We start from the raw sequence: 12633 nt of genomic DNA on the forward strand, positions 1-12633 counted from the left end.
GAGCTTTACTCTGTATCTAACCCCGTGCTGTACCTGTCCTGGGAGTGTTTGATGGGGGACTGTGTAGAGGGAGCTTTACTCTGTATCTAACCCCGTGCTGTACCTGTCCTGGGAGTGTTTGATGGGGACAGTGTCGAGGGAGCTTTACTCTGTATCTAACCCCGTGCTGTACCTGTCCTGGGAGTGTTTGATTGGGACAGTGTAGAGGGAGCTTTACTCTGTATCTAACCCCGTGCTGTACCTGTCCTGGGAGTGTTTGATGGGGGACAGTGTAGAGGGAGCTTTACTCTGTATTTAACCCCGTGCTGTACCTGTCCTGGGAGTGTTTGATGGGGGGCAGTGTAGAGGGAGCTTTACTCTGTATCTAACCCCGTGCTGTACCTGTCCTGGGAGTGTTTGATGGGGGACAGTGTAGAGGGAGCTTTACTCTGTATCTAACCCCGTGCTGTACCTGTCCTGGGAGTGTTTGATGGGGACAGTGTAGAGGGAGCTTTACTCTGTATCTAACCCCGTGCTGTACCTGTCCTGGGAGTGTTTGATGGGGGACAGTGTAGAGGGAGCTTTACTCTGTATCTAACCCCGTGCTGTACTTGTCCTGGGAGTGTTTGATAGGGGACAGTGTAGAGGGAGCTTTACTCTGTATCTAACCCCGTGCTGTACCTGTCCTGGGAGTGTTTGATGGGGGACAGTGTAGAGGGAGCTTTACTCTGTATCTAACCCCGTGCTGTACCTGTCCTGGGAGTGTTTGATGGGGACAGTGTAGAGGGAGCTTTACTCTGTATCTAACCCCGTGCTATGCCTGTCCTGGGAGTGTTTGATGGGGGAAAGTGGAGAGGGAGCTTTACTCTGTATCTAACCCCATGCTGTACCTGTCCTGGGAGTGTTTGATGGGGACAGTGTAGAGGGAGTTTTACTCTGTATCTAACCCCGTGCTGTACCTGTCCTGGGAGTGTTTGATGGGGACAGTGTAGAGGGAGCTTTGCTCTGTATCTAACCCCGTGCTGTACCTGTCCTGGGAGTGTTTGATGGGGACAGTGTCGAGGGAGCTTTACTTTGTATCTAACCCCGTGCTGAACCTGTCCTGGGAGTGTTTGATGGGGGACAGTGTAGAGGGAGCTTTACTCTGTATCTAACCCCGTGCTGTACCTGTCCTGGGAGTGTTTGATGGGGACAGTGCAGAGGGAGCTTTACTCTGTATCTAACCCTGTGCTGTGCCTGTCCTGGGAGTGTTTGATGGGGACAGTGCAGAGGGAACTTTACTCTGTATCTAACACCGTGCTGTACCTGTCCTGGGAGTGTTTGATGGGGGACAGTGTCGAGGGAGCTTTACTCTATATCTAACCCCGTGCTGTACCTGTCCTGGGAGTGTTTGATGGAGTGTTTGGGAGTGAGCAGTGAGGGACTATGAGTAGGTGGAGTGTGGAGTGAGTGACGATGAGTGGAGGGAGTGTGGAGTGAGTGACGATGAGTGGAGGGAGTGAGGAGTGAGTGACGGTGAGTGGAGGGAGTGAGGAGTGAGTGATGCAGAGTGGAGGGAATGAGGAGTGAGTGACGGTGAGTGGAGGGAGTGAGGAGTGAGTGACGATGAGTGGAGGGAGTGAGGAGTGAGTGACGATGAGTGGAGGGAATGAGGAGTGAGTGACGGTGAGTGGAGGCAGTGAGGAGTGAGTGACGATGAGTGGAGGTAGTGAGGAGTGCGTGACGATGAGTGGAGGGAGTGAGGATTGAGGGACGGTGAGTGGAGGCAGTGAGGAGTCAGTGACAGTGAGTGGAGTGAGTGAGGAGTGAGTGACGATGAGTGGAGGGAATGAGGAGTGTGTGACGATGAGTGGAGGCAGTGCGGAGTGAGTGACGATGAGTGGAGGGTGTGAGGAGTGAGTGACGGTGAGTGGAGTGAGTGAGGAGTGAGTGACGGTGAGTGGAGTGAGTGAGGAGTGAGTGACGATGAGTGGAGTGAGTGAGGAGTGAGTGACGGCGAGTGGAGTGAGTGAGGAGTGAGTGACGATGAGTGGAGGGAGTGAGGAGTGAGTGACGGTGAGTGGAGGCAGTGAGGAGTGAGTGAAGATGAGTGGAGGGAGTGAGGAGTGAGCGACGATGAGTGGAGAGAGTGAGGAGTGAGTGACGGTGAGTGGAGGGAGTGAGGAGTGAGTGACGATGAGTGGAGGGAGTGAGGAGTGAGTGACGATGAGTGGAGTGAGTGAGGATGGAGTGACGGTGAGTGGAGGGAGTGAGGAGTGAGTGACGGTGAGTGAGGAGTGAGTGAGGAGTGAGTGACGATGAGTGGAGGGAGTGAGGAGTGAGGGACGATGAGTGGAGGGAGTGAGAAGTGAGTGACGATGAGTGGAGTGAGTGAGGGGTGAGTGGAGTGAGTGAGGAGTGAGTGACGGTGAGTGGAGTGAGTGAGGAGTGAGTGACGATGAGTGGAGTGAGTGACGGTGAGTGGAGTGAGTGAGGAGTGGGTGACGATGAGTGGAGGGAGTGAGGGGTGAGGAACGATGAGTGGAGGGAGTGAGGAGTGAGTGACGGTGAGTGGAGTGAGTGACGGTGAGTGGAGTGAGTTAGGAGTGAGTGACGATGAGTGGAGTGAGTGAGGAGTGAGTGACGATGAGTGGAGTGAGTGAGGGGTGAGTGAAGTGAGTGAGGAGTGAGTGACGGTGAGTGGAGGTAGTGAGGAGTGAGTGACGATGAGTGGAGGGAGTGAGTGACGGTGAGTGGAGGCAGTGAGGAGTGAGTGACGGTGAGTGGAGGGAGTGAGGAGTGAGTGACGGTGAGTGGAGGTAGTGAGGAGTGAGTGACGATGAGTGGAGGTAGTGAGGAGTGAGTGACGATGAGTGGAGTGAGTGAGGAGTGAGTGACGGTGAGTGGAGGTAGTGAGGAGTGAGTGACGATGAGTGGAGGGAGTGAGGAGTGACGGTGAGTGGAGGCAGTGAGGAGTGAGTGACGATGAGTGGAGGGAGTGAGGAGTGAGTGACGGTGAGTGGAGTGAGTGAGGAGTGAGTGACGATGAGTGGAGTGAGTGAGGAGTGAGTGACGGTGAGTGGAGGGTGTAAGGAGTGAGTGACGATGAGTGGAGTGAGTGAGGAGTGAGTGACGGTGAGTGGAGGGTGTGAGGAGTGAGTGACGGTGAGTGGAGTGAGTGAGGAGTGAGTGACGGTAAGTGGAGGGAGTGAGGAGTGAGTGACGGTGAGTGGAGTGAGTGAGGAGTGAGTGACGGTGAGTGGAGTGAGTGAGGAGTGAGTGACGGTGAGTGGAGGGAGTGAGGTGTGAGTGACGATGAGTGGAGTGAGTGAGGAGTGAGTGGCGATGAGTGGAGTGAGTGAGGGGTGAGTGGAGTGAGTGAGGAGTGAGTGACGGTGAGTGGAGGTCGTGAGGAGTGAGTGACGGTGAGTGGAGGGAGTGAGGAGTGAGTGACGATGAGTGGAGGGTGTGAGGAGTGAGTGACGATGAGTGGAGTGAGTGAGGGGTGAGTGGAGTGAGTGAGGAGTGAGTGACGGTGAGTGGAGGTAGTGAGGAGTGAGTGACGGTGAGTGGAGGTAGTGAGGAGTGAGTGACGGTGAGTGGAGGTAGTGAGGAGTGAGTGGAGGGAGTGAGGAGTGAGTGACGGTGAGTGGAGTGAGTGAGGAGTGAGTGACGATGAGTGGAGTGAGTGAGGGGTGAGTGGAGTGAGTGAGGGGTGACTGGAGTGAGTGAGGAGTGAGTGATGATGAGTGGAGGGGGTGAGGAGTGAGTGACGATGAGTGGAGTGAGTGAGGAGTGAGTGACGATGAGTGAAGGGTGTGAGGAGTGAGTGACGGTGAGTGGAGTGAGTGACGGTGAGTGGAGTGAGTGAGGGGTGAGTGACGATGAGTGGAGTGAGTGAGGAGTGAGTGACGATGAGTGGAGGGTGTGAGGAGTGAGTGACGATGAGTGGAGGGAATGAGGAGTGAGTGACGATGAGTGGAGTGAGTGAGGAGTGAGTGACGATGAGTGGAGTGAGTGACGGTGAGTGGAGTGAGTGAGGAGTGAGTGACGATGAGTGGAGTGAGTGAGGAGTGAGTGACGATGAGTGGAGTGAGTGAGGGGTGAGTGGAGTGAGTGAGGAGAGAGTGACGATGAGTGGAGGGCGTGCGGAGTGAGTGACGATGAGTGGAGGGTGTGAGGAGTGAGTGACGGTGAGTGGAGTGTGTGACGGTGAGTGGAGGCAGTGAGGAGTGAGTGACGGTGAGTGGAGGGAGTGAGGAGTGAGTGAGGGGTGAGTGGAGTGAGTGAGGAGTGAGTGACGGTGAGTGGAGTGAGTGAGGAATGAGTGACGATGAGTGGAGGGAGTGAGGAGTGAGTGACGGTGAGTGGAGTGAGTGAGGAGTGAGTGACGATGAGTGGAGTGAGTGAGGAGTGAGTGACGGTGAGTGGAGTGAGTGAGGAGTGAGTGACGGTGAGTGGAGGCAGTGAGGAGTGAGTGACGGTGATTGGAGTGAGTGAGGAGTGAGTGACGGTGAGTGGAGGCAGTGAGGAGTGAGTGACGGTGATTGGAGTGAGTGAGGAGTGAGTGACGGTGAGTGGAGGGTGTAATCTGAGTTGGATCGCCCTGTGCCTGTACATTCCCTCGATCCTGATTGGCCGCTCAGCCCCTCCTCGGGCCGGGAACTCGGTGTCATTTCTGGTTAACTCAATGACTCAGTGTCAGAGACTCTGAGGCGTCAGCGGGCCGGAGTCCCCTCCCTCGATCCCTCCCTCCCCTCCTCGGTCCCTCCCCTCCAAGCGAGTGAGTGCGAGCAGCAGCCTCCCCCCGCGGGTCCTCACCTCGGACTGGAGTCCGCTTCGGATGCAGTGACAACGGGGGGGGCGCCTCCCTCCCTCTCCCTCCCTCCCTCCCTCCCTCTGAGGGAGCGCCGGCCCTCGGAGCTCAGTCCCTCGATCGAGAGAGCCCTCGAGGAAGCCCCCCCACCGCTGTGTCAAAATGAAGCTTCCCAGGCGGACGTGTGAGTTACTCTCTCTGCTCTGTCTTCTTGGGCACTGGGTGAGTTCTGCCAAGTTTTTAATTTCGTACTGAGGGGAGGGGGGGGGAGAGGGAGGCGCGGAGGGAGGGAGGGAGGGAGGGGGGGAGGGAGGGTGAGAGAGAGGCGCGGAGGGAGGGTGAGAGAGAGGCGCGGAGGGGCTGGAGTCGGGGGAAGGGTTCGATGAGAGAGAGAGAGAGGTCGGCTGGTCAGAGATGGACAAAGGATCGAGAGAGTCACTGGTCGTGGGGGGAGGGAGAGGGACGGTAGTAACAGGAAGAGACTGTGAAAATGGTGTGTGTGAGAGAGAGACAGAGAGAGAGAGATATACAGTGAGAGAGAGAGAGAGATTTACAGAGAGAGAGAGAGAGGGACAGGGAGAGAGAGAGATTTACAGAGAGAGAGAGATAGATACAGAGAGAGAGATAGAGAGAGAGGAAGAGACAGAAACAGAGAGGGACAGAGAGAGAGAGTGAGTCAGAGAGACACTGAGATAATGAGTCAGAGGAACAAAGAGAGAGAGAGAGAGAGAAAGAGAGAGAGAGAGGCAGAGAGAGAGAGGGAGAGAGAGAGAGAGAGAGGGAGAGACACAGAGAGAACGAGACAGAGAGAGAGACACAGAGAGAGAGACAGAAAGAGACAGAGGGAGTGAGTCAGAGAGGAGAGACACTGAGTCACAGAGGGACAGGGAGAGAGAGAGAGACAAACAGAGTGAGAGAGAGACAGAGAGAGAGAGACAGAGAGAGAGAGACAGAGAGAGACAGAGAGAGAGAGACAGAGAGAGAGAGAGAGACAGAGAGAGAGAGAGAGAGACAGAGAGAGTGAGTCAGAGAGGAGAGACACTGAGATAATGAGTCACAGAGGGACAGACAGAGAGAGAGAGACAGAGAGAGAGAGACAGAGAGAGAGAGACAGAGAGAGAGAATGAGAGAGAGACAGAGAGAGAGAGACAGAGAGAGAGAGACAGAGAGAGAGAATGAGAGATAGATCATAGAAACCCTACAGTACAGAAAGAGGCCATTCGGCCCATCGAGTCTGCACCGACCACAATCCCACCCAGGCCCTACCCCCATATCCCTACATATTTACCCACTAATCCCTCTAACCTACGCATCCCAGGACACTAAGGGGCAATTTTAGCACGGCCAATCAACCTAACCCACACATCTTTTGGACTGTGGGAGGAAACTGGAGCACCCGGAGGAAACCCACGCAGACACGAGGAGAATGTGCAAACTCCACACAGACAGTGACCCGAGCCGGGAATCGAACCCGGGTCCCTGGCGCTGTGAGGCAGCAGTGCTAACCACTGTGCCACCGTGCCGCCCACAGATAGAGAGAGACAGATAGAGAGAGAGAGACAGAGAGAGAGACAGAGAGAGAGACAGAGAGACAGAGAGAGAGAATGAGAGATAGATCATAGAAACCCTACAGTACAGAAAGAGGCCATTCGGCCCATCGAGTCTGCACCGACCACAATCCCACCCAGGCCCTACCCCCATGTCCCTACATATTTTACCCACGAATCCCTCTAACCTACACATCTCAGGACACTAAGGGGCAATTTTTAGCACGGCCAATCAACCTAACCCGCACATCTTTGGACTGTGGGAGGAAACCGGAGCACCCGGAGAAAACCCACGCAGACACGGGGGGAATGTGCAAACTCCACAGGTTAGATATAGAGAGACAGACAGAGAGTGAGTCAGAGAGACAGAGAGAGAGAGAGAGAGGGGGAGAGACAGAGAGAGAGAGTGTCAGGTGGAGAGGTTTAGGGAGGGAATTTCAGAGTTTAGGGACCCCCCAGGCAGCTGAAGGCACGGACGCCAATGGCGGAGAGATGGGAATCGGGGGATGCTTGGAATTGGAGGAACATGGAGATCTCGGAGGGTCATAGGAGGTTACAGAGATAGGGAGGGGGTGTAGGGGCTGGAGGAGGTTACAGAGATAGGGAGGGAGTGTAGGGGCTGGAGGAGGTTACAGAGATAGGGAGGGGTGTAGGGGGTTGGAGGAGGTTACAGAGATAGGGAGGGGGTGTAGGGGCTGGAGGAGGTTACAGAGATAGGGAGGGGTGTAGGGGCTGGAGGAGGTTACAGAGATAGGGAGGGGTGTAGGGGCTGGAGGGGGTTACAGAGATAGAGAGGGGTGTAGGGGCTGGAGGAGGTAACAGAGATAGGGAGGGGTGTAGGGGTCTGGAGGAGGTTACAGAGATAGGGAGGGGTGTAGGGGTCTGGAGGAGGTCACAGAGATAGGGAGGGGTGTAGGGGCTGGAGGAGGTTACAGAGATAGGGAGGGGTGTAGGGGCTGGAGGAGGTTACAGAGATAGGGAGGGGTGTAGGGGCTGGAGGAGGTTACAGAGATAGGGAGGGGTGTAGGGGCTGGAGGAGGTTACAGAGATAGGGAGGGGTGTAGAGGCTGGAGGGGGTTACAGAGATAGAGAGGGGTGTAGGGGCTGGAGGAGGTAACAGAGATAGGGAGGGGGTGTAGGGGCTGGAGGAGGTTACAGAGATAGGGAGGGGTGTAGGGGCTGGAGGGGGTTACAGAGATAGAGAGGGGTGTAGGGGCTGGAGGAGGTAACAGAGATAGGGAGGGGTGTAGGGGTCTGGAGGAGGTCACAGAGATAGGGAGGGGTGTAGGGGTCTGGAGGAGGTCACAGAGATAGGGAGGGGTGCAGGGGTCTGGAGGAGGTTGCAGAGATAGGGAGGGGGTACATTGGGGAAATTGTAGGGGAGCTTTACTCTGTATCTAACCCCGTGCTGTACCTGTCCTGGGAGTGTTTGATGGGGGACAGTGTCGAGGGAGCTTTACTCTGTATCTAACCCCGTGCTGTACCTGTCCTGGGAGTGTTTGATGGGGGACAGTGTAGAGGGAGCTTTACTCTGTATCTAACCCCGTGCTGTACCTGTCCTGGGAGTGTTTGATGGGGGACAGTGTAGAGGGAGCTTTACTCTGTATCTAACCCCGTGCTGTACCTGTCCTGGGAGTGTTTGATGGGGACAGTGTAGAGGGAGCTTTACTCTGTATCTAACCCCGTGCTGTACCTGTCCTGGGAGTGTTTGATGGGGGACAGTGTAGAGGGAGCTTTACTCTGTATCTAACCCCGTGCTGTACCTGTCCTGGGAGTGTTTGATGGGGGACAGTGTAGAGGGAGCTTTACTCTGTATCTAACCCCGTGCTGTACCTGTCCTGGGAGTGTTTGATGGGGGACAGTGTAGAGGGAGCTTTACTCTGTATCTAACCCCGTGCTGTACCTGTCCTGGGAGTGTTTGATGCGGACAGTGTAGAGGGAGCTTTACTCTGTATCTAATCCCGTGCTGTACCTGTCCTGGGAGTGTTTGATGGGGGACAGTGTAGAGGGAGCTTTACTCTGTATCTAACCGAATTCTGGGTTCTGGGAAGGAAATGTTGATCACACAATCTCTCGGATATAGGTCAACACAGATGATGTTTATCTCACGCCTTTGCCACTTGTTGCCTGGCAACCTCATCGACCACAGACAGGGCTGTGGCCTATTATATAATTTTTTTCGGGGTCACACTGGTAGAGTTGACCTGATTGCATCTTGCGGAGGGGCAAGCGTGATCTGATGCCGTGGGATCATCAGTTAATTGCCTATCGTTCACTGTGAGAAGTGCCTACAAATATCCTGTTCGGCTCGTCTAATAAGAATCATTAAATATTATCAGGTGAAACAAAATGGTGCGAAGGCCCAGGGTGTTCCCTGCGTGTGAATCCCCAGTCCTGTGGTCATTGACAAAATGGCGGTCAGCAAAGAGCAAAGCCTAAACTACTAGGCCGCAATCCTTAGCACAGCCCGAAACAGGACACACAACGCAATGAAATAAATCTTAACACCATCCTACAGATACCCGGGAGTGAGTTACAGACTGGAATCGAATCGAGGGGTTCGGTGTGGTTTATATATAGAATAACAGATATCCGGGAGTGAGTTACAGACTGGAATCTAATCGAGGGGTTCGGGGTGGTTTATATACAGAATAACAGATATCCGGGAGTGAGTTACAGACTGGAATCTAATCGAGGGGTTCGGGGTGGTTTACATATAGAATAACAGATACCCGGGAGTGAGTTACAGACTGGACTCCAATCGAGGGGTTCGGGGTGGTTTATATATAGAATAACAGATATCCGGGAATGAGTTGCAGACTGGAATCTAATCGAGGGGTTCGGGGTGGTTTATATTTAGAATAACAGATACCCGGGTGTGAGTTACAGACTGGAATCTAATCGAGGGGTTCGGGGTGGTTTATATTTAGAATAACAGATACCCGGGTGTGAGTTACAGACTGGAATCTAATCGAGGGGTTCGGGGTGGTTTATATATAGAATAACAGATACCCGGGAGTGAGTTACAGACTGGAATCTAATCGAGGGGTTCGGGGTGGTTTATATTTAGAATAACAGATACCCGGGAGTGAGTTACAGACTGGAATCTAATCGAGGGGTTCGGGGTGGTTTATATATAGAATAACAGATACCCGGGAGTGAGTTACAGACTGGAATCTAATCGAGGGGTTCGGGGTGGTTTATATATAGAATAACAGATACCCGGGAGTGAGTTACAGACTGGAATCTAATCGAGGGGTTCAGGGTGGTTTACATAAAGAATAACAGATACCCGGGAGTGAGTTACAGACTGGAATCTAATCGAGGGGTTCGGGGTGGTTGATATATAGAATAACAGATATCCGGGAGTGAGTTACAGACTGGAATCTAATAAATGTGTTCGGGATGGTTTATATATAGAATAACAGATACCCCGACGTGATCGAGGGGATCAGGGTGGTTTATATATGGAATAACAGATACCCGGGAGTGAGTTACAGGCTGGAATCTAATCGAGGGGTTCGGGGTGGTTTATATATAGAATAACAGATACCCGGGAGTGAGTTACAGACTGGAATCTAATCGAGGGGTTCGGGATGGTTTATATATAGAAAAACAGATACCCGGGAGTGAGTTACAGACCGTAACTTAATCGAGGGATTCGGGGTGTTTTATATATAGAATAACAGATACCGAGGAGTGAGTTACAGACTGGAATCTAATCGAGGGGTTCGGGGTGGTTTATATATAGAATAACAGATACCCGGGAGTGAGTTACAGACTGGAATCTAATCGAGGGGTTCGGGGTGGTTTATATACAGAATAACAGATACCCGGGAGTGAGTTACAGACTGGAATCTAATCGAGGGGTTCGGGGTGGTTTATATATAGAATAACAGATACCCGGGAGTGAGTTACAGACTGGAATCTCATCGAGGGGTTCGGGGTGGTTTATATATAGAATAACAGATACCCGGGAGTGAGTTACAGACTGGAATCTAATCGAGGGGTTCGGGGTGGTTTATATATAGAATAACAGATACCCGGGAGTGAGTTACAGACCGGAATCTAATCGAGGGGTTCGGGGTGGTTTATATACAGAATAACAGATACCCGGGAGTGAGTTACAGACTGGAATCTAATCGAGGGGTTCAGGGTGGTTTATATATAGAATAACAGATACCCGGGAGTGAGTTACAAACTGGAATCTAATCGAGGGGTTCGGGGTGGTTTATATATAGAATAACAGATGCCCGGGAGTGAGTTACAGACTGGAATCTAATCGAGGGGTTCGGGTGGTTTATATATAGAATAACAGATACCCGGGAGTGAGTTACAGACTGGAATCTAATCGAGGTTTTCGGTGTGGTTTATACATAGAATAACAGATACCCGGGAGTGAGTTACAGACTGGAATCTAATCAAGGCGGATGGGGTGGTTTATATATAGAATTACAGATATCCTGGAGTGTGTTACATACTGGAATCTAATCAAGCGGTTCAGGGTGGTTTATATATAGAATAACAGATACCTGGGACTGAGTTGCAATCTAGAATCTTATCAAGGGTTTCGGTGTGGTTTATATATAGAATAACAGACACCCGGGAGTGAGTTACAGACTGGAATCTAATCGTGGGGTTCAGGGTGGTTTATATATAGAATAACAGATACCCGGGAGTGAGTTACAGACCGGAACTTAATCGAGGGATTCGGGGTGTTTTATATATAGAATAACAGATACCAAGGAGTGAGTTACAGACTGGAATCTAATCGAGGGGTTCGGGGTGGTTTATATATAGAATAACAGATACCGAGGAGTGAGTTACAGACTGGAATCTAATCGAGGGGTTCGGGGTGGTTTATATATAGAATAACAGATACCCGGGAGTGAGTTACAGACTGGAATCTAATCGAGGAGTCCGGGGTGGTTTATATATAGAATAACAGATACCCGGGAGTGAGTTACAGACTGGAATCTAATCGAGGGTTCGGGGTGGTTTACAAATCGAATAACAGATACCCGGGAGTGAGTTACAGACTGGAATCTAATCGAGGGTTCGGGGTGGTTTATATACAGAAAACAGATACCTGGGAGTGAGTTACAGACTGGAATCTAATCGAGGGGTTCGGGTGGTTTATATACAGAATAACAGATACCCGGGAGTGAGTTACGGACTAGAACATAGAACATTACAGCGCAGAACAGGCCCTTCGGCCCACGATGTTGCACCGACCAGTTAAAAAAAAAACTGTGACCCTCCAACCTAAACCAATTTCTTTTCGTCCATGAACCTATCTACGGATCTCTTAAACGCCCCCAAACTAGGCGCATTTACTACTGATGCTGGCAGGGCATTCCAATCCCTCACCACCCTCTGGGTAAAGAACCTACCCCTGACATCGGTTCTATAACTACCCCCCCTCAATTTAAAGCCATGCCCCCTCGTGCTGGATTTCTCCATCAGAGGAAAAAGGCTATCACTATCCACCCTATCTAAACCTCTAATCATCTTATATGTTTCAATAAGATCCCCTCTTAGCCGCCGCCTTTCCAGCGAAAACAATCCCAAATCCCTCAGCCTCTCCTCATAGGATCTCCCCTCCATACCAGGCAACATCCTGGTAAACCTCCTCTGCACCCTCTCCAAAGCCTCCACATCCTTCCTGTAATGTGGGGACCAGAACTGCACACAGTACTCCAAGTGCGGCCGCACCAGAGTTGTGTACAGTTGCAACATAACGCTACGACTCCTAAATTCAATCCCCCTACCAATAAACGCCAAGACACCATATGCCTTCTTAACAACCTTATCTACTTGATTCCCAACTTTCAGGGATCTATGCACACATACACCTAGATCCCTCTGCTCCTCCACACTATTCAAAGTCCTCCCGTTAGCCCTATACTCAACACTGGAATCTAATCGAGGGGTTCGGGGTGGTTTACAAATAGAATAACAGATACCCGGGAGTGAGTTACAGACTGGAATCTAATCGAGGGGTTCGGGGTGGTTTACAAATAGAATAACAGTTACCCGGGAGTGAGTTACAGACTGGAATCTAATCGAGGGGTTCGGGATGGTTTATAGATAGGATAACAGATACCCGGGAGTGAGTTACAGACTGGAATATAATCGAGGGGTTCGGGATGGTTTATATATAGAATAACAGATACCCGGGAGTGAGTTACAGACTGGAATCTAATCGAGGGGTTCGGGTTGGTTTATATATAGAATAACAGATACCCGGGAGTGAGTTACAGACTGGAATCTAATCGAGGGGTTCAGGGTGGTTTATATATAGAATAACAG

General features: G+C 51.8%; 1 protein-coding gene across 1 annotated transcript in view; it reads left to right on the forward strand.

Annotated features, from left to right (window-relative positions):
* Positions 1–4732: 4732 nt before the first annotated feature.
* LOC144488064 (tumor necrosis factor receptor superfamily member 5-like) overlaps positions 4733–12633 on the forward strand; it is a gene marked incomplete at its 3' end in the record, with an annotated part of 96691 nt that continues 88790 nt past the window's right edge. The window contains exon 1 of the mRNA XM_078206086.1: positions 4733–4996. Within this exon, the coding sequence (XP_078062212.1) occupies positions 4937–4996 (60 nt within the window). The remainder of the gene's footprint in view (positions 4997–12633) is intronic.

This window comes from Mustelus asterias, unplaced genomic scaffold (assembly GCF_964213995.1).
Source record: "Mustelus asterias unplaced genomic scaffold, sMusAst1.hap1.1 HAP1_SCAFFOLD_1248, whole genome shotgun sequence".
Lineage (NCBI taxonomy): Eukaryota > Metazoa > Chordata > Chondrichthyes > Carcharhiniformes > Triakidae > Mustelus > Mustelus asterias.